Source organism: Osmerus mordax, chromosome 13, assembly GCF_038355195.1.
Source record: "Osmerus mordax isolate fOsmMor3 chromosome 13, fOsmMor3.pri, whole genome shotgun sequence".
NCBI classification, from domain to species: Eukaryota; Metazoa; Chordata; class Actinopteri; order Osmeriformes; family Osmeridae; genus Osmerus; species Osmerus mordax.
In genome coordinates, this window is record NC_090062.1 from 6,912,269 (window position 1) to 6,932,401 (window position 20,133).

Genomic DNA, 20,133 nt, shown 5'->3' on the forward strand with positions numbered 1-20,133 from the left:
AGTGTTGGGTTTCTGATTCCAGCCTCTCTATACAGTTATACAGTAGGGCCAGGAACCAGACCTATTACAGTTATTAGACTGGAACACAGAGGCCTTCATTCTGGCCAGCCAGACAGTCAGCCAGACAGTCATCCAATCAGCCGGTCAGCCAGGCAGCCAGCCAGGCAGCCAGCCAGGTGTATTTCAGATCACCTTGAGACTTGACCTCTGGAGGGATGAAGGGATAAAGATGGATGGTCTATTTCCCTGCCTGGCGAGGGAGAGGCCAGGGCTCTCAGCTGAATCAGTGAGGTGTCACATCACAAGAAGATGAATGTTCTTCTTACGTTGTTTTAATCAGAGGAAGGTCAAAAGCAGCTTTAGCTAGCGCTGTTTAGAATCAAACACATTTGCTGCAAAGGCGAGTGACACTGCTCTGCACTCTGGTCCTGTGTGTAAGAGGACCTGACTATCCCACACAGTACACTCTGAAACACAACAAACTTCCATAAACAAATCTGCTGACGGGCGACAACATTATGGGGAACCATCAGCTCTCCTTCACTAAACCGCAGTTACTGCGTGATTCCCTATTCCCCTTTGTCGTTCTGATAGCTACAACACTGTTATGGATGCTATCTGGAGCACGATTCAGATGCCAACAGCAAGTTTAAGCGCTCTTCCCCACACTAACGCTGGGGAAGACGTGACCAGCTGTTGAATGGACAATAATACCCCACAGAGAACATGGAGTACTGGGCACATGACTGCAGCGTGAGAGAGAGAGCGTGGTGAGAAGAGAGTGGTGAGAAGAGAGAGAGAGAGAGAGAGAGAGGGAGAGAGAGAGAGAGAGAGAGAGAGAGGGAGAGAGAGAGAGAGGGTGGTCGGAGTGTAAATAAAGCTCTCAAAGCCTGGCAAGAGACAGTCCTTATCAGAGAAATAATGGAAGAGAGAGAGAGAATGAAAAAGAGATGCAGGGAGGAGAGAGAGAGACACGGGGGAGAAAGACAGGAAGGAGAAAGAAGCAGGGAGTAGAGAAAGAGATGCAGGGAGGAGAGAGAGAGAGACACGGGGGAGAGAGACGGGAAGGAGAAAGAAGCAGGTAGTAGAGAAAGAGAGGCAGGGAGGAGAGAGAGGGAGGGAGGAGAGCTAGATGGAGCGGCAGGGAGGAGAGAGAGGCAGGGAGGAGAGAGAGGCAGGGAGGAGAGAGAAGCAGGGAGTAGAGAAAGAGAGGCAGGGAGGAGAGAGAGGGAGGGAGGAGAGCTAGATGGAGCGGCAGGGAGGAGAGAGAGGCAGGGAGGAGAGAGAGGCAGGGAGGAGAGAGAAGCAGGGAGTAGAGAAAGAGAGGCAGGGAGGAGAGAGAGGCAGGGAGGAGAGAGAGATGGAGCGGCAGGGAGGAGAGAGAGGCAGGGAGGAGAGATGAATAGATAAGGCCCTTAAGAGAAGAGCGCCTGCTGAGGCAGCTGAATGCTTCCGGGACTGAGCAGTGAGAGATACCAGACAGAGCGATCATATCAAACACATCCCATTCAGGAGAAACTAGAGCCAGTTGGAGATAGGGCTGTAAGCTTCAGATCAGACCATGCTTCTGTACCTGTGTCACAGCTGAGGCTCTGCTGTCTGCATTTCTTAAAGTGGAAGCGTTTGATGGCGACTGGCTGCTCACGGTAACGCGACCTGTAAATGATGGTGCCACTGCCTCCCTGACCAATGATGTCCTTCTCCTCCTCCGTGCTCTCCAGATGGGCCTTCTCCAGGAACAGGCTGTCACACACACACACACACACAGCACACACACAGCACACAGCACACACACAGACACACACAACAGTAGTTAGTACGTCAGTTTTACATCCACACGTGCACAGCTTACCTATCCATCAACGTCAGGCCGATCCGTCAGCAGCTCAACCACAAAAGCTCCTGAATGTCTCTGATCCTAACCCCGGCGTCACCCACTGTCCATCAGCACATGTAGCACATGTGTGAGGCACGGCATGCGGGGTCCTCCTATAGCGAGCCGCTATAACTGCATTCCTGCGCCGTGATTGGCTGCTTCGACCATTACTCATGATCTTCCTTCCTGACACACAGGCCTTTCATGTGGCGTTCAAGAACGTGAACTCCATCAACTTGAAGTGCTGAATTGAATATGAACATGAATTAGCCCCCGAACAAAGTGTGGCTCTGCTACCAGCCCTGACCGCTGGGTTCACCAGCCATGATGGAGCTGAGGACTCCCGTGTGGACATGGAGCAGAGGGAACATCCGTCTGGCTCGTTTCATCTCACACATGCTTGAAATGGTATCGCAGCCACCCAGAGCTTTGTTCAGATAATGGATTCTGTGGCAGTTGAGCGTGTTTGTGTGTGTGTTTGAGTGTGTGTACTGTATAAGGGTGTGTTTGTGTGTGCATGTGTGTGTTTCAGTGTGTGTCTGACATGACTGCGGTTGTTTCAGGAAGTCATTATTTACAGTATTTTACAATCGCTATGACCACTTTTAACAATTTTCCTAAACTCTTGACACAGTTAGCACAACATCCGTCTGTGAAGGCTATACAATTACAGTAACACATTTCTTGTTCTTGTATGCATTCTTGTTGAGAAAAAATGCATACAGTAAACACAAATGTAAAATGCTTGAACTTCTTTTACGCACAAGCTCAACCAAGACCAAAACAATCAATTTTTACTGCCCAATTTAGCAATGCTTTCACACTGTAGGTCAGAACAGATAACATCATGTTCTAAACCTAACTTACAGAAGTCAGAATCAGCCCTCTGTATGAGGTGAGAGATTGCAGTATTCGGGCCTCTTGCTGAACCCTGAACAACATCTCTTTGTGGCATGTCTTTGAATTATGAGCATGGGCTCTCCTGGCAACAAATCAACAACAACATTACACAGTCGAACCCCTAGGGACCTGTGAGTGTGTGTGTGGGTGTGTGTGTGTGTGAATGTCCTCATCTCCAGCCTCTGAGATAAAAAGGTGAACACACGAATGTGTATATGTGTGTGCTTTAGTGTGCGTTGGTGTGTATGTGAGTGTAAGTGTGTGTGTGCTTTAGTGTGTGTGTGTGTGTGTGTGTGAGTGCAGAATGTGAGTGCTAGTGTGTGTGTATCTATGAGTGTTAGTGTGCGTGAAAGGTATTCCTGTAGGTAGGTATTTCTAGTGGAATCTTCCACCCTGACCTGGAGAGCACCAGAGAGGCCTGCCCTATACGACACCAGAGAGATGGACACACAGAGGTCAAATTAACAACCACCCTCTGACTGTCACCCCCCCCCCCCCCTCTCTCCTGTGACACAGAGGAGAGGGTTTCATCCAAGCCTCCGGGACAAGATCCGCAGGATTCAATATCAGGGATCGTTAAATTAATGATGTCCTATTTGGTGGTGTAATGGTGTATAAATCTGGCAACAGTGTCTGATTAAATAGAGAACCTTGCACGTTTATGAGACTAGATGCAATCCCACTGCAAGGTCAGAGTGGGTGTGCGTGATATTGGGTTAGAGGGCAGAGGTAGGGGTTAAAGGTTAGTAATACTTTACCCTATGTGTGTGTGTGTGTGTGTGAGGGGGGGGGGGGGGGGGGGGGCGGCAGGTGGAAGGGTACCGTGATGGGAAGTCTGTCATGAAGAGTTCAGGGACCAGCTCCTGGAGGGGGACAAGGGTCTCGGGGTGCTGGGGACAGCTGATGTGGTCCGTCTCCACCGCCGCCAACACACACTTCTCCATGTTAAAGTAGTGTACTCCATCTCCCTCCCCGCCTCCTGCTTCCCCCGCCCCCACCCCGGTGCTGAGGGCTGGGGGCTGGCCCTGGTCCTGGCCCTGGTCCTTGCGGGCCGTGGACACACACAGGGGGCAAAGGGCATACTGCTCGATCAGGGGGCTCCCGTCACTCTCGCTTGCAGTCAGAGCTGCAGGAGGAGACACAGACAGGAAGAGGGACAGGATGAGGTCGAAAGAAAATAGTGGAAGAGAGCCACTCATCAAACATCCACACGCCATCACACATCCCCACGTGGCGTCTCCTAGGAGGTTGGGACTGAACCACCTCGCAGCACCCCTCAGCAGGAGCAGAACCTGGGGATGAGTCATCAACACTGACACTGCAGGAAAGGCTGCATCAAGGTCACAGTCAACTACTAAGATGTGCCTGCATGACTGATGTGTCTGCCTGAGAGAGGGAGGGAGAGAGGGGAGGATTGAGAGGGAGAGAGGGGAGGATTGAGAGGGAGGGAGGGAGGGATAGATAGAGAGAGAGAGAGAGAGAGAGAGAGAGAGAGAGAGAGAGAGAGAGAGAGAGAGAGAGAGAGAGAAAGAGAGAGATAGAGAGAGGGATGGATGGATGGATGGATGGATGGATGGAGAGAGACTGACCAGGGAACCACTGCTCGATGAGGGAGTTGACGTGATCCGTGATGAAGGCCATGGCTGAGAAATCCCTGGTTTCTGATTGGCAGATAATCTTAATGCCTCCACTTTTTTTTCTCTTCCAGTTCACATCGGAAGACTCCACGCTGAGGAGGGGAGGAGGGGGACGGTTAGTGCACACACGACCTCCACACTGAGGCATGTCATAGGCCTCAGACACATTAGTCCATAGCAACAACCATGGGTGGAGGAGAGATGGGTGGAGGAGAGCGGATGTATGCATGGTGTAGAAGAGGGTCTGTTTATTTTCCATCATGAGTTCCCTGCAGATGTATCTGCAGTGTCCCACAGAGCTGCTGCTGAGAAAGCAGGCGCCTGGGACTGTTTCCAAATTCCCCTCAGAGAACACTCAGATACACAAAAGTTATTTTTTACGAGGAATTATTCGGTCTGGTTTTTAGGAGATATCATTATGTGCTTGGTTTGTCTAACTATTTCTGGACGGTGCTGAGACAGCTCTGAGAGTGATTAATTAGGCCTGCTCAGCTAGCATTTAGCTGGGACTGGGGGAGATGCAATGGCCTGTGGTGGACCTTGACTGAATGGCAATGCCACAGAGCTTGTCATGATGTTGATGCGGTGGTACATTGCATGAACTACTTGAACATGCATGAACATGCTTGTTCTCTGATATTTAAAGAGGTGCAACAACACATCCCATCTAGGGATTATCTCCTAACAAATGAATCCTATTCTGACGACTGGATTGATCATGTGTAGCAAAACTCCCAAAAGTCCCCCATAGTAAGGTTTCCTCCCAGTGTCTCCTCCCCCATGACCCCTGACCCCAGGCTCTGACCTTAGGTAGCCCCCGTCAAAGGTGACCAGCAGCCCCTCCTTCCAGTAGATGGTCTGGCTGCGGCGCACTCTGAAGGTGCTGCAGCGGCTCCTCTGCTGGGTCCCAGCGAAGCTGTAGATCACCGTGTTCCTGCCGCGTCCGCTCCTCGGGTTCCTCTTCGGCTCAAACGACTACATCCAGTGACATCAACAACAGTGTCAGCAGTAACATCGTCATCAACAACCACAACAACATACGGGGTTAGATATCTGTGTTTAGACATGATGTCCTGGGTAGACCCTGTCACCTGCAGGTCCATCTGGGTGAGGCTGATCAGCATCCTGGCTATGAAGCGCTCCCAGAAGCCTGCAGGGACGAAGCTCATCTTGAAGAGCCTCTGCAAGGTGTTGTTGGTTTGCTGCCGGAAACCATGGATGTCCATGGCTGGCTTGGGAGGCAGGAGGTGGGGCAGCAAGTAACTACAGGTGACAGAGCGAGAGATAAGTGAACAGTGGCAGAATAATAACATACCTCTGTCTGTATATTATTCCCTGAGAAACATTGGCCACAGTGTGGAAACAGTGTCATTAAGGGTGCAGTACCTGTTGTTGGCCACCGGCAGCGCTATCTCAAACTTGGCCAGAAACTGGAAGTACTGCTCCTCCGTCTGCTGAGTGAAGCCGGTCCCCACCAGCAGCATCTGCACAGCATACAGGAAGTACAGGATGTCATCTGTCAGGAATGGTATTTTTTGCATTCTCAAGGATTCTTTATTAATTCAGGTTCTCTGTCTGCGGTTCTGTATTCAAACTAAGGGAGAAATGGACCCTGCATAAGAATGAGAGGACCCCCTCATTTAAGAGATAAAAATGAAAGTGACGCTCTGTGTTACCCGGAGGTCTTCGGCCCGGATGACGCCGTTCCTGGCCACGGACCGAGAGCTCCTCAGATGGATGATTCTCTCCAGACACTCCGACAGCCAGACAGGACACAGGAAGTAGAGCATGCACAGGCCGTGGCTGGTGTCAGGGAAGTGCAGCAGAGTACCTGTCTCTATCAGGAAGCTGATGGCTAGACACAGAGAAGAGGAGTACAGCATGGAGACAGAGAGAGAGAGAGTGTGTGTGTGGAGGGGGGGTTGGAGAGAGGGGGATAGATACAAAGAGAGTGTGTTATTATCAAGACAGATCCTATTTTGTGAATAAACGCAGTTCTTTTCAAAGGGAGAGGCGAGAGGAAGTACCGCTCTGCAGGTCCTCATAGTCTCTGATGTCACTTCCTGGGTTCTGCTCGATGATCCTGTCCAGCTCGGTCTCGGTGAGGTACTGGACCTCGTCCTCGGCGTCGTGTCTCTGGTGCTCCGCTATCACGGCCTCCTGCAGGGCCAGGTAGCTGCGCGGGATCTGGGGTCACAGGGGTCACAGGGCTCCAAAAGCTCAGACCAGCGACTGACACACAGGAGCTCAAACAGACGTGGAGCCGGGTGACCCTGGACCCCCATCACAGTTAGGCGACTCTCCAAGAGGGAGAAACATCCTAACCTTTGGGGACTCGTGCCATTGGTGTCACATGTACCTTACCCCCCCACCCACCCACCCACCATCCACCTTGGGGAGCCGAGGACAGCTGCCCCTCCCACTCACCAGTCTGCCCAGCAGCTTCTGGCCACTGGCAGAGCTGCTGCTCAGCTTCATGGTGCAGGCCACGTTGTAGACCAGCCTCTTCAGACCATCCAGACCCTCCAGAGTCTTACATGACACCTCGCTGCACTCACACACGCACACACACACACATCCACACCCAAGAAGAAGACATGAGACATCGGACCTCAGAGAAATCACAAAAGAGATGTGAAGATGAATGAGGAACGTGTGTGTGTGTACAGTATATGTGCTTGTGTGTGAACTCACTGCAGGTGTTTCCAGGTAACGTCTGGGTACCCTGTTGCCCGGGCGCCGGAGGGAGAGCGGCAGAGAGCCAGGATGTAGGCGCGCAGCGTTGCGACCCGCTCTGTACGGAACTTGGTGTCAATCAGGTCCAGATGTGTGCCTACCACGACCACAGCAGAGTTAGGAGCCCGAGCCTGGAGGTCAGAGGTCACAGGGATGAAACCTAACAACAACCATGTCAAAAAGCTCATTTGGGGCCTTTTGTGGGACCACTAACGTAAATAAATATACATTCTTTTTTGACACTGTTGTGACTTCCACTTAGAGGACGTTTAAGGATATGTAAAGCATATACTGTATCTTCTACAGTACATTTAGACATTCTCCATTCCCTCATGTCTCCCTAGCCGTAAACAGACTGAGGGTTATGTTTTTGCGGTCAGACAGGCCAACTCATTCCCAGCAGGGTAAATACAGACATGCCACAAGTCTTACAGCTCAGTCACCAGAAGGAATAATAACACAGCTTACAATAGACTAGAGTAGAGTAGACTCTACTCCACTCCACAGTTCTCTCAGTACTGACAGACTGGGCTAAGAGACAAGGAACATGATGTAAACACAGAGCAGATCCTGAAGCTGGTCTAGATCTTCCCTAGCCTCACCTCGATGTTGAGCAGCCAGTTCTGCAGGTTGGCCACGGCTTCCTCGCCCAGAGCCAGGTTCCAGGTGACCAGGTAAAAGGTTTGGTCAGTGAAGAAACACTGGTTCACCGTGGACATGCTGGCTGGCCCGCCGATGTCCCACACGTTGAACACCACAGAGCTGGTCTGTGAGCACACACAGTGAGGTCAGGAAGGGGTTAACACTGGGACAGCATGATGACAACGCTTGCGTTTTTTCTGCATTCTCAACCGAGCTATGAATATCACATCGGTTATCATCACTGCTCCTTGGAATGTACATTTCTGCTCTGGAAATGACATACACTGAAATTGATTTGTGTAGGAGCCAACAAGATTGCAGTGCAGCCCGTACAACACATGTGCACATATAGATGAGTTGAGACAGGCAATGACTACTCAATCACTGCTGTGGAGCCTACAGTTGGACTGGCCAGACAGATGGGGATTTATATGTTTATAAATCTGTCAAGATACAGCAATAAGGTACCAGAATCGCACTGCTGAGAATACCATTTACTCTGATGCCTTACCTACTGCATACTCCTAGATAGGGTACCTTTGACCAGTGGGTTCACATGAATGAAAATACAACGAATACAACCAAAAATAGAACATTATGAGTGAGCATAAGAATGTGGGTGTTAACACAAACCTGGCCTTGAACCAGTATCTGTGTGTGTGTGTGTGTGTGTCCTCCTACACCAGTTTTAATCCCGTTGGGTCTGTCCAGCTCCCAGGTGGAGGTGGAGATGCTGCGTTCGGGGGGGGTGAAGGGGGACGTCCTGCCCGTCCGCAGCGCCTCCAGGAGGGCTGTCTTCCCCTGGCGAGGGGGACCAATCACAATCATCTTCAGCAGCTTGCAAGGTTCTGCCTTTCGCAGGTGCGCTCGGAGGTGAGCGAGCACAGACACAGAACCTGAGGCACACACACACATCACACAAAGGGAAGAGGGTTTCCTGGGTTGAATAGGCGATCAACACAGAAAGCGCGGCCATTTCTCCATGGGACAGAGTTGGCCTCCTGTACCTTCCTTCCTGATCTCCTGGGGAACGTTAGTTATGTTGAGGTCGTCGATGTCCAGCTGCCACAGGTTGGACAGCTGGCCAAGCTCTGCAGGAAGCTCCCGGATAGCTGGGTTACTGTTCACCATGCAGAGCGAGAGCGACAGACAGAGAGGCAGAAAGAACGCATGAGATGTTTGGACTGACACACAGACTGATACTACAGTCTGGTCACATCATTTCTTTATTAAGTGTATTTATTATGTGTAGCATAGCATAGTATATTTCCTATCATGAGAACCAACTCTAAAAGAGGATCACACGAAAACTCGAAGATTAGGAGAGAGCTATCTCTACAAGCAGGTCGGGGCTTTGACGTTTTTCAACTGTTCAGTGAAAACATCTAAAATGGAAAACCAAACAGCTTGCTAACGCTTCTAAATCCACATACAGTAAGTCTTTGAGGCTGGGAGAATCTGGTTGCTTCCAGAGAATTCTTCCCCGCTGTGAGGAGAACAACTGGCCCTGCTGAACCTCTGATTAGACCAGCTGTGCTGACCAAAGTCTGCTCTCTCTGCAGCCAGACACTGCTTAGCACTGGGATTACTTCCTGGTTACAGTAGTGGTTCCAGAGTAGGATGAGGGGTACGGTCAGTCTGAGGGACTTACTTGGACAGATACAGTTCTGTAAGGTTCTTCAGGCAGCACACAGACTGAGGCACACACTCCAGCTGGTTGTCATTCAGGATAAGTACTTCCAGTGAGTCCCGCAAAATGACTGGAAACTCGATGGGACACACTGCCAGGGGGGGGGGGGGGGGGGGGGGGGGGGGGAGACACACACACACACATTCCCACATAATGTACCTTCTACATGAATATCTGGCAAATAGATTAATAGGATTATCACAGTATGGTCTGCCCCAGATCTGAGGCTAGCAATACAGATTAACCAGTGCCAGAACCCAGTGTCAACCCCCAGCGGTGACAGGGTTAGGGCCAGAAGGTCACCTGGGTCGGGGTCTCTGCGGTGCCATGTGGTTAGGAAGGCCAGCCTGCTGGTTTTAGTGACCTCCTCAGTTCTAGAAGAAATACATTCTTTGAATTTAGACACTGAATCGAATGTACACACATTTACTATATTCAACTACAACCGTGCTCCAGTAACTGGAGGCAATATCGCTATACGGAGATGGAGGAAGGGATGTGTCTGTGTGTCAAGACTCTGGATGGGTGTGTCAAAGTGTCAGGGGAGTGTGTTTGCGCGTGTGTGCGTGTGGGAGGGAAGGTCTGCAGTCCAGGATGGGGACCCACCTGCCCAGCTGGTTTCTGGAGAGGTCTAGTGTCCTGAGAAGAGAGCACCTCCACTTGCTGGGTGCTGGTAGGGTGGAGATCTGATTCCCACACAAACGTAAGGAGACCAGGGCCTGAGAGAGGGAGAGAAAGAGAGAGAGAAAAAGAAAGTGTTTGGACAGATACTTAATTAGAAAAAAATGTAATTAGAATCCCAAGAAACTCTACAAACATGTAGATCATTTAATTAGAAAGAGCCCAGCGTTCCTGAGAACATTCCAGGGGGTTCTAGTATTGTGATTAGGATTCAGATCTAAACACATCCTTCTCAAATACCATTACCGGAATTTTTTTAATCTACTCAAACATTCCACCATGGTTAGTGTTCTAATTAAATATTTTGGCCTTTTTTCTTGCAAATGCACTAGTATGCACTAACAGACGCCACTATGGTTCCATAATGTCTCACACTATGACTGGACCGCCATCTAGAGGTGGCCTGGTGAACAACACACATCCTTCCCTCATATAAACCAGTTGGTTTCAGCAGCTGCCATGGAAACCTCTCAGATCCTGTTCTACATGGTTACCTCAAGCTCGAATATGTAAGAAGGCAGTTCCTTCAGGACGTTGTCTGAGAAATCCACCTCTTGGAGCTGGGTTTTCCAGAAGATGGAGATGGTGTTGGGAAGACTCTCAATCAAGTTCGACGAGGCTCGACAGATCTTCTGCAGAGGAGAAGAGGCAGCAATGAAAAACAACAGATCGATCACTCATTCTCTATGTATATTAAAGACAACACCCATGTCTATCTCTCACTCTCTCTTCATATCTCTGCCAGTAGCTGTATGGACGAAGGTCCTACCAGGGGACAGGCCCAGGGGTCAGGGAAGGAGGAGAGTCTGTTCCTGCAGACGTTGAGAGAGTTGAGGGACTTGAAGCAGTGCAGGATGGTCGTGGACAAGCTGGTCAGCAGGTTTTCAGACACGTCCAATTCCTCCAGCTTACGCAGGCCTATCCAGTTAGTATCTAGGAGAAGGAGAGGGTGGACATCCAGCCGAGATACTCAAACACAGATCCGAGGAGCATTGTTTTACCCGGTGATTGTATTAGCCTATAGTAGTGTAGCACTTTATATGTCCCTTTTTTTCATCACTGGGGGAAAACTGCTCTGTTAGAGAAGCAGAAGTACCACAGCGGGTCATTAAGATACAAATGAGGAAATTTACACAACAGTAAAACACAATGGCGCACCATTAGACAGGTCGAACAAAGAGGTGAGGTGGTTCTTGGTAGCAGAGAGTCTCTGGATCCTGGTAAGATGCAGCAGGCCTGTTGGCAGGCTGGTCAACTGGTTCTGAGACAGATTCACTTGCTGCAATCTAGTACAGTAGAGATGCAGACACACACAGATCAGCTTAAAGCTAAAGCTAAAGGGCAGATTGGTAAGACATGTGTGAGTTGACATACATTTCCGTGTGTGTGTGTGTGTGTGTGTGCGTACTTGGAGCAGATGATCTCCTGAGAGCTGAGTGCCGAGGGCAGGTCTTTGAGGTTGTTGTTTGACAGGTCCAGGGTGTGCAGCTGTATCAAGCCCCAGGGAACCACGGAGGGCAGAGCGGCCAGACAGTTAGACGACAGGTCCAGCTTGGTGATACGAGATGACAGGTCCATGAACCAGTCCAGCTCCAGCCATGGCAGCTTCAGACCAGACCAGCACACACAGAGACACTGGAGAGGGAGCCTACAGTGAGTATACACAACAGCCTGACACAAACACACACTGGTACACACACTAGTACAAGCACACACACACTGGTACACCCACTGGATCAAGCACAAACACACTGGTACACACACGGGAACAAGCACACAAACGCTGGCACACGCACTTCCTCACAAATTCGCACGAACACACACTGACACACAAACAAGGCTCCACACACAGAGACTGACCTCTCCCTCCGCGTGGGAGGTCTCCAGCCTCTGTCTGAGAAGTGTCCTGCTGAACACTGGGTGGTCCATCAGGGTGTAGGAGGAGAAGCCTGCACCATTCTGGAGCAGGAAGCTGGCTATCTCCTCGTTACCTAGCACCAAACAAACACATGTGCACACACAAACACACACACATACACACACGCTAAGTTAAGATCAGTCGAAATGTCCCAAACATTAGATACACTGTCGAATGTCCAGTATTGTTGAAGACCATTTCTTCAACATGTCCAATTCCCTCCAAGCGCAATATGAGGCAGTTGTTTCTGGGACTCAAGGACTTCCCCCAAAAACAGGAACCGAGTTTAAAAATACAATAGAGTTGAGTGGTAGACAAATGGAGTGTGTGACTATGTCTGTGTTTATGTTCCAGCCCGAACGATAAGGATTTTTAATGCCGATATCGATACAAATATTTGGTGATTAAAAAATCCAATATTCCGGTATATCGACCAATATATATAAAGAAAACTAAAAAACAACAACAAAACAACAAAACATAAACAGTTTTCCCTAAAACTCTGCCCGACTCTGGCTGGATCAGCTGGTCGTAGGGTTTTGGCGTTCTAAACACGAATGTTGCCAACAGGGACGTTGTAGAGTGCCCTCTGGTGGACAAACTATGCAACGCCAACACTCATAACATGGTTGAAGGGTGTTTCGTCGTTTTTTTATATTAATTTATCGGCCATCTTAAATGCTAATACCGATAGTTTGGAAAATGCCTAATATCAGCCGATAATATCGCTCCGCCGATAAATCGGTCGGGCTCTAGTTTATGTGTATGTGTGTGTCTTGTGTACCATGTGTATGTGCTATGTGTGTACCTGCACGTGCAGCAGCATAAAGAGGCAGTCCTGTGATGACAGCAAACTCATCACTGTGGATTGCACAGTCATCTGCATCGGCATGGTAATCCTGGACAAGCAGACGGACAACCTCTAAATGACCCTGCTGACACGCCGTAGCCAGCATCCAGTTTAACAGATCCCTCCTGAGACATGGGCCTGAGAGAGAGACAGAGAGAGAGAGAGAGAGAGAGAGAGAGAGAGAGAGAGAGAGAGAGAGAGAGAGAGAGAGAGAGAGAGAGAGAGAGAGAGAGAGAGGGAGACAGTTAAAAAGAGAGACAGATAGAGACACAGAAAGACAGAGAAGGTAAGAGAGAAAGAGAAAGTTAAAAAGACAGAGACAGACACAGACAGAGAGGGTAAGAAACAGACTGACAAACAAACAGACACAGGAGAAAGAGAGAGACTCCAGCCAGAGCCATCTTTACCAGGTACAGAATCCAGCAGCTCCCTGACCAGGCAGGGGTGGCCGTGCTGGGCAGCCTGGATGGCAGGGTGGTGCTCTGTGGGCTCCAGGGGCATGGCCACGCGGGCATCACGGAGGAGGTATCTCACACTCTCAATGTCACCATGCTGAGCAGCCACGCACAAGAGACGCACCTGGGGGGAAGGAGGGTAGGAAACGTTACAGAGCTACACACACACACACACACACACACACACACACACACACACACACACACACACACACAAAGTGTGCCTTAACATCCTCTGGGATTCAGCCTTCACCCTCTGACAACACAGATCGTACACACACACCAAAGAAGGTTGTGTCTGAGTGGAATGTTGGAGTAACTGCTTGTTTCTAGCACCAGATGGCAGTATCTACGGTGGCCCTGAAGTGCAAATCACACCCACTAACATGAATGCATCCCCCAAATGAAAACACTCCCCCCAAATACGAGTCAACTCCCCCCAAATAGGATGACTTGCTCACCTCCCCCCAATACAAAGACACGCTCCCCCAAATGGGAAACTTGCACTTCAGGGCCACCGTAAGTATCACTGTTTAGATTGTTGTCTATGATATGCATCGTTTATTAAATATTGTCATGATGCCAAATCTCCAGTCTAAAAGCCTGGAGAAATATGTCAGAACATGCTGGCTCCCATTTTTTTTATTCAGGTGAAACCAAACTTCGCACAACCGAGAACTGTCCTGTCAAAATGCTAGCCAAGGAGAACTCATTGTATTTTGGTATCATTTATGAGAATGGGTATATATTTCCTGCGGCATGTGAAGTTGAGGGAAGTGTAATTTAAATTCTTCAACATTGAGCCGCATGCTATTTCAGTGTACGAGCACAATCATACTGTATATGAGACAACTTCTCTTTTTCATTACAGGTTCGTTTTCTCACAGAAATAAGGGCACCACATTCCATCGAAGTTACAATAACGATCATGTTACTACATACACAGCTACACATATATTAACAACATCGTGGTTATCTATGAACGACTTTGTAGTTACACTTCATTACAGTTCAGGGTAATTAGCGGTAAATTACACTTAAAACTTGGTATGGGGGAAGTTGGGCTTTCCAGGGGTAAGTCAATGTAAACGTTGATCTTGTTTTGGTAACATAACCTTTAATTGCCTCTTTACAACATCCACTCAACCCTTACACCACTCCCCCATATAGGCTACCTTTTCACACTTTTGTATATCGCTAACACTTAATAAATAACAGCATTTAATTACATAGCAATTCCTATGAATCTACAATGTTTTTTCTATAGGTTTTGCTATATATTTCTATGGTTGTGTTGCCGAAAGTGTTGAAGAGATATGTAATGTTATCATCCTTCAACCTGCTTAACCGGTACCAGTGATACTGCAGCTGGCACAGGACTGAGAGCATTGCACTGGGACAGGAGAGAGAGAAAACATCCTTTAAGAAACCCAGATGAAGCAGCTGTGGTACAGTGTCTTGTACTGCAGAGTGGATGGGAAACAGACAGATAGAAGTACAGTATGACTCTGCCCGTAGCTAAAAGCAGAAACACTGCAATTTGTTACCAGGCTTTAACCGTACAGTATTACAGTACACAAACAACATGTAGATCAATCCAAGTTCAGTCAAGCGAAATGTGTGGGTTTCGTCAAATGGCTGGTTTGAATATATCCAAATGTTACATCTGTGCTAGCTTGCCTTCATGGGAGGCGCTCATGCATACTGTGTGGGTGACTGGTAAGCTGTTTAGGTCCCAGAAGCTCTGGGAGTTTGGCTGGCACTGAGCCAATACTGGACTGGCTCCAAACCTAGCCATTCTCTGAAGGGGAAGAGATAGATAGTGATGCTCTGATACACACACACACAAAGACATGCTATGTCCCACGTGAGTATAGACCTGGTTGTTGTGGTGTCTACGCCGCAGTAGCAAATATATATATATATATATATATATATATATATATATATATATCCCTCCCTTCCTCCCTCTGCTCAACTCCTCTCTGTCTCTCTCTCTCTCTCTGTCTCTCTCTCTCTCTCTCTCTCCCACACTAGGTCTAGCCACCTCTCTCCTTCCTCCTTCAGCCTTTTTGGGTCTCTAAACTTCCCCCTCCCCCCCCCCCCCCCCCCCACCGTATTCCTGTCAGGGAGAGATATGCTTTCTGTTTCCTTGATGTTGCTGTCTAACAAGCTAACACAGCAGAGGCAGAAGTAGGCCAGTTCTCCCCAGACTCCTGGATGGAATACGCCCCCAACATGGCAAGCCCAACGCGCCCACTCTCCCTGCTTCTTCCATGAGCTTCTATGAGCCTCACTGCTCACAGACAGAGTACACACAGAATGAGACAAACTCCACACAGGAACATACTAATGCACCACTGTTACTAGATCCTAAGACAAAGCTCCGCTGCCAGACAACACAGGATGATATCACTGGTGTTGCATCATTGACAGAGCACAAGGCTTGAGCTAGGCTGGTGATCTCTTGGGACTAATCATATATGAACCATTAATCATTTATCTAATGGGTTTCATAATATATTTTTTTAAATAGAGGCTTTTATAATGAATATTAATAAATTGCCGTCACAGAGTCTTAATATTCAGATATAACACTGATATCTAACCTAAAACCTTGGAGAGATGAAGAAAAACGCCTGAGAGGGAAGTTTACTCAAGGTGTACTCACCGCCTCCACCCTGGGTCCCCCTGGGCTGCACTCCACACAACAGGCCTGCTGGATCATCTCCCTGGCCTCGTCTGTCTGGCCCCCGCCGTAGGCGGCCTGGATGTTCTCCAGGGTGGGGGAAGGACCCAGACCCACGCCTGAGCCCCCCCCACCCAGCAATGACACCTTAGCTCCCATATCCTCCACTACACCTGGAGGAGAGAAGAGGAGGTGAGGACCGAGCCAGCCAAAGTGGAGCCCCCAGCTCCCGGACAGACCATCAGGTCTTCATCTACAGCAGGTTCTGCTACTGGTTCTGCGGGCCAGGGAGCAGACTGCCAGAGCTGCAGAAGTAGGTCACTCCTGCTCAAGAGCTCTGTCTCCCCAGACGCTCCGGTGCAGTGGGAGGGTGAACTCAGAGGATTAGGGCAGGCCATAAGACGCAGCGCAGGGAACGGGAGGGTGAACAGGGACACTGGTCTCGTCTCGCTCTCTGCACCTTCCTACATGCTCCCTATGAGCTTCCTGCCTCCTTCTCCTTCCTACTGTGTTCTCTGCACTCAGCGGCAGTGATTTACTGAGGCAATGTATAACTCCTGAACACATAGCACACTCTACCCAGATACACACGCGTTTCCATGAGATGTTTTAACTGGACTTTCACACGTTCCCCACATCCCTCTATCTCTCAGTATGTGTGTGTGTGTGAGAGTGTGTGTGTTTGTAAAGTGAGTCGTTCCTTTGGTTCATTTACTGTTTGTGTGGTATAGATAGTGTCTTTTTGGCTTTAATGCAGAGCACCTAACAGTGTTTGATCATCAAGCGAACTACAAAGTATTGTAAAATATGTCGTAGTAGAAGGCTGAAGTACAAGAGTAGAAGAGTAGAGTAGAAGAGCTACTGTAACTGGTTCAGCCTCATACAGTTCTATCAAGAGGTATATCAACTCATAGAAGTTCTTAGCAACCACCATAGATTCATCATAGATTCACGTTATGAATGTGACCATCTCTGACAGTTTTGAAGGTTCGGTCATTCTGGATCTTCCTGGGAGCAGAGAGAGGATGTGTGTTGAGCTGGTCGTGTCTCCCTGCAGCTGAATGTGGCTGGGGCTGGTCTGGGCCCTGCTATGAATAATTAAGGAAGAGAGAGTCTGACTGGGCTATAAATGCTATATGAGAAACCCTGAGGGACTGTAACCATTAGACATGCAGGGCCCCCACCCTGCCCCAATACACCCTACCTCCCACCCTGCACCAATACCTACTGCCCTGCCCCAATACACCCTACCTCCCACCCTGCACCAATACCTACTGCCCTGCCCCAATACACCCCACCCCCACTCTGCACTCCCAGCCTGTCACTGGACTGGTCTGGCTTTGGGGGGGGGTGATCTTGAAGGGCAGAGTGGTGTATCGTAGAGCACTCAGACAGCATTATCGTTACTCTGCTCCTCCTTCTCCCATCCTCTCCTTACAGCAGGATCTGGCTCCACGTAGCAAGAATAATCAGGTCACGTATCTCAATCAGTGCAAATGAAGGACTGTGTGGAGGAGGAGAGGTAAGGAGACTCGAGATGCAGCGCAGAACCCTTCGCGAACCCATCATCCCTCCTTCCCCACTTCCTCTTACCTCATTCTCTGCCCCCTCGATACCTTCCCCCCTGCTGTCCACCCATCTGCTCTCCTATCTCTCCCCCTAACTCCTCTCCTCCCTCCTCTCCCCCTCTGGGCAGACAACGGGATCATGTTACAGAGTGGAGCCAATCCATCGTCAGATGATTCCTGTCTCCCTGAACATTAGGATGTTGAATGCTGAGAGATGCCCCTCTGCATTAGAGCTGAGGTCCTCATGCTCCACCCAGGCCAGCAGCCCACTCAGTCACATTGTGTCCGTGTACCCAACATCTGCCGGCATTACTCAGGACTCCCAGTTTAACCTGAGTAGAAGGAGCACTGTGATGATCCATGAGGACTGAGCACACCGTTACAGCGTATGTGTTTATCAACGACCTGGACACACAGAAGAGAGACTGTCTCACAGTGAACTACTTCCTCCAGAGGAATATGGATCAGCAGGTTTCCATGAAATGTGGATTATCTGGATAGAATTACACACATTCCTGTTGTGCTCTTGTTTTTTCTCTTATTGGTGTTTTAGCAACATCACAGACAACAAGAGAGAGATGTTATCCAAATTAAACACAACAGTATCATTGAATACTGAAATTATTCACCACACAATAATGTCAATTCACATTTTGTGCTGTAATTGATGTAATCAGTTCAATTTAACCTACAAAAATATATTGGAATGTAAGGGACAATTCAGGGAAACCATGTATTTAATTGTATTAAATATAAACATATTCTAAATTCCACAAGAGCATTTTGTTTAATCATCTCCATTGTACACATAAGCAAAACTGAAAGTATCCAATCTGAAACATGCCTGTACGAACAAGAGTTCCCTGTACAAACTCCTGCAGCTGCAGTGAACCCCAGTGATTCTACCCAGTGTCACGGCATGCTAATCTGACTAATCTCGCGTCGCTCGCAGCCTTAGCAGCATACGTAAGAAGCTCTCTCAACATGCAGAACGTAAACAAAGCCGACCTAGCCTGAGAGACACGCCAGCATCCTCCAGTACTATGCCAGCCTCCTACCTGCTCATACTAGTCCTCCTCTCCTCCCCTTATCCATTCATCACATCCAGAATGACTGCACCTCACAGCCTTCCAGTCCCTGTGGTGTGTGTGAGTGTGTTATCCTGCAAGTCTGTTTATCCCTTCAGCATGGCCGTCTTCCCTGCCCGCTGGGTTTCCTGTCCTACCTCTCTATCTGGCTGGCTCCTCTCAGCGAGTGAGAGAGATGAGTGGGGAAGGGGAGGGAGCGAGTGAGGGAGGGAGGGATAGAGGGGGGAGACGGAGGATGATGCTCCTTTGTGTGGCAGGCGGGAAAGGCTCTCTCGCTTCAGCGTACGTCTGCCTGTGCTGCAGCCCCCACAAACCATCCTAAACCCTCCCAGACCAGCCAAAGCTAGCCAAGCAGAGCCCAGCCCAGCCCATCCCAGCCCTCTGTTCCCCTACACAGTCCAGCATGCTCCCCAAGGAGAAGGAGTGGAGAAACAGAGGAAGATGGGAGACACGGCTGATGCCGTTCCCAGACTAGGCTTCTCCCTCCCTCTCTGGTGCTGGTACTGGTGTTGGTGCTGGTGCTGGTGCTGGTACTCTACTGTACTACTGTCCAGCGCCAGATGGTCTACACAGCATGTAAGCAGCCTCAGCTAAGATTAGCACACTGCTCTCTCTCTCCCCCCCTTTCTCTCTTTCTCTCTCTCTCCTTCTGTCTCTCCCTCTCTGTCTTTCTCTCTCTTGGCTGTGTGTGGGGCCACTGTTACAAAGATAAACAGAGAAAGCCCTCACTGGGCTCAAACTACAACCACACTTTCACTTCTGCCTTCTATATAAAAGCCACTCTGACACCCAGATGTGCCCTAAACGCTCCAGTCCACAGTCAGGTCCTGTCTGATCAGCCCGGACAAGGGAATGGCGTAAACACCAAGTATTCACCATCACTACGCTGTTCCAAACCCCCAGGAAGACCCAGACACTGGGGTCTGTCTACAGCTCCATCCCTGAGACACTAGCTATTGTTTATTTTGTTCCAGAGCTGCCTGACAGTTAGATGGGTAGGGTCTTACCATCTTGTGCCTCCATGTTGCTCACTGTCTCCCCTGTGGCCGGAGAGAGGCCTACTGACCAGTACGACATGTCTGCCTCTTAGTACTGGGCTGGACTGGGAAAAGTATAGGGGTGGAGGTCTGTGGAACTGGTCCTAGTTTGAGTCACTGGAACACTGGCGTCAGAGCTACAGTGTGGCAGGGCTCTCCAGAGAGGCTGAGCAGTCAGAGTCCTGTGAACAAACACACACACATTAACACATGCAAATTATACACAATGATGAGCACAGTTATAATGAATTACTCCCTCGTCAATTCCATGTAACAACTTAGTCCGTACAGTCATTGTTCAACACTGAAGGCTCTGAGTGTGTAGCAGTACTGTACGGGATTAACCTTGATTCCCTTCTATTCTGC

General features: G+C 49.3%; 1 protein-coding gene across 2 annotated transcripts in view; it reads right to left on the reverse strand.

The window, feature by feature from the left end:
• lrrk1 (leucine-rich repeat kinase 1) overlaps positions 1–20,133 on the reverse strand; it is a 30,715-nt gene that overhangs the window by 9,836 nt on the left and 746 nt on the right. The window contains exons 2-26 of one of the 2 annotated variants that reach the window (XM_067249088.1): positions 19,738–19,949; positions 16,057–16,247; positions 13,338–13,509; positions 12,889–13,068; positions 12,023–12,153; positions 11,571–11,797; positions 11,321–11,448; positions 10,932–11,095; positions 10,657–10,794; positions 10,088–10,200; positions 9,785–9,855; positions 9,443–9,572; positions 8,799–8,911; positions 8,473–8,687; positions 7,752–7,916; positions 7,108–7,280; positions 6,841–6,961; positions 6,441–6,600; positions 6,090–6,268; positions 5,800–5,897; positions 5,505–5,676; positions 5,219–5,388; positions 4,366–4,505; positions 3,599–3,902; positions 1,574–1,743 (exon numbers count right to left, since the gene is read on the reverse strand). In XM_067249088.1, coding sequence (XP_067105189.1) covers positions 1,574–1,743; positions 3,599–3,902; positions 4,366–4,505; positions 5,219–5,388; positions 5,505–5,676; positions 5,800–5,897; positions 6,090–6,268; positions 6,441–6,600; positions 6,841–6,961; positions 7,108–7,280; positions 7,752–7,916; positions 8,473–8,687; positions 8,799–8,911; positions 9,443–9,572; positions 9,785–9,855; positions 10,088–10,200; positions 10,657–10,794; positions 10,932–11,095; positions 11,321–11,448; positions 11,571–11,797; positions 12,023–12,153; positions 12,889–13,068; positions 13,338–13,509; positions 16,057–16,247; positions 19,738–19,807 — 3,895 coding nt within the window. In that variant the 5' untranslated portion in view covers positions 19,808–19,949. Of the gene's footprint in view, positions 1–1,573; positions 1,744–3,598; positions 3,903–4,365; positions 4,506–5,218; positions 5,389–5,504; positions 5,677–5,799; positions 5,898–6,089; positions 6,269–6,440; positions 6,601–6,840; positions 6,962–7,107; positions 7,281–7,751; positions 7,917–8,424; positions 8,688–8,798; positions 8,912–9,442; positions 9,573–9,784; positions 9,856–10,087; positions 10,201–10,656; positions 10,795–10,931; positions 11,096–11,320; positions 11,449–11,570; positions 11,798–12,022; positions 12,154–12,888; positions 13,069–13,337; positions 13,510–16,056; positions 16,248–19,737; positions 19,950–20,133 lie in introns of both variants that reach the window. The other variant, XM_067249087.1, reaches the window with a different exon arrangement.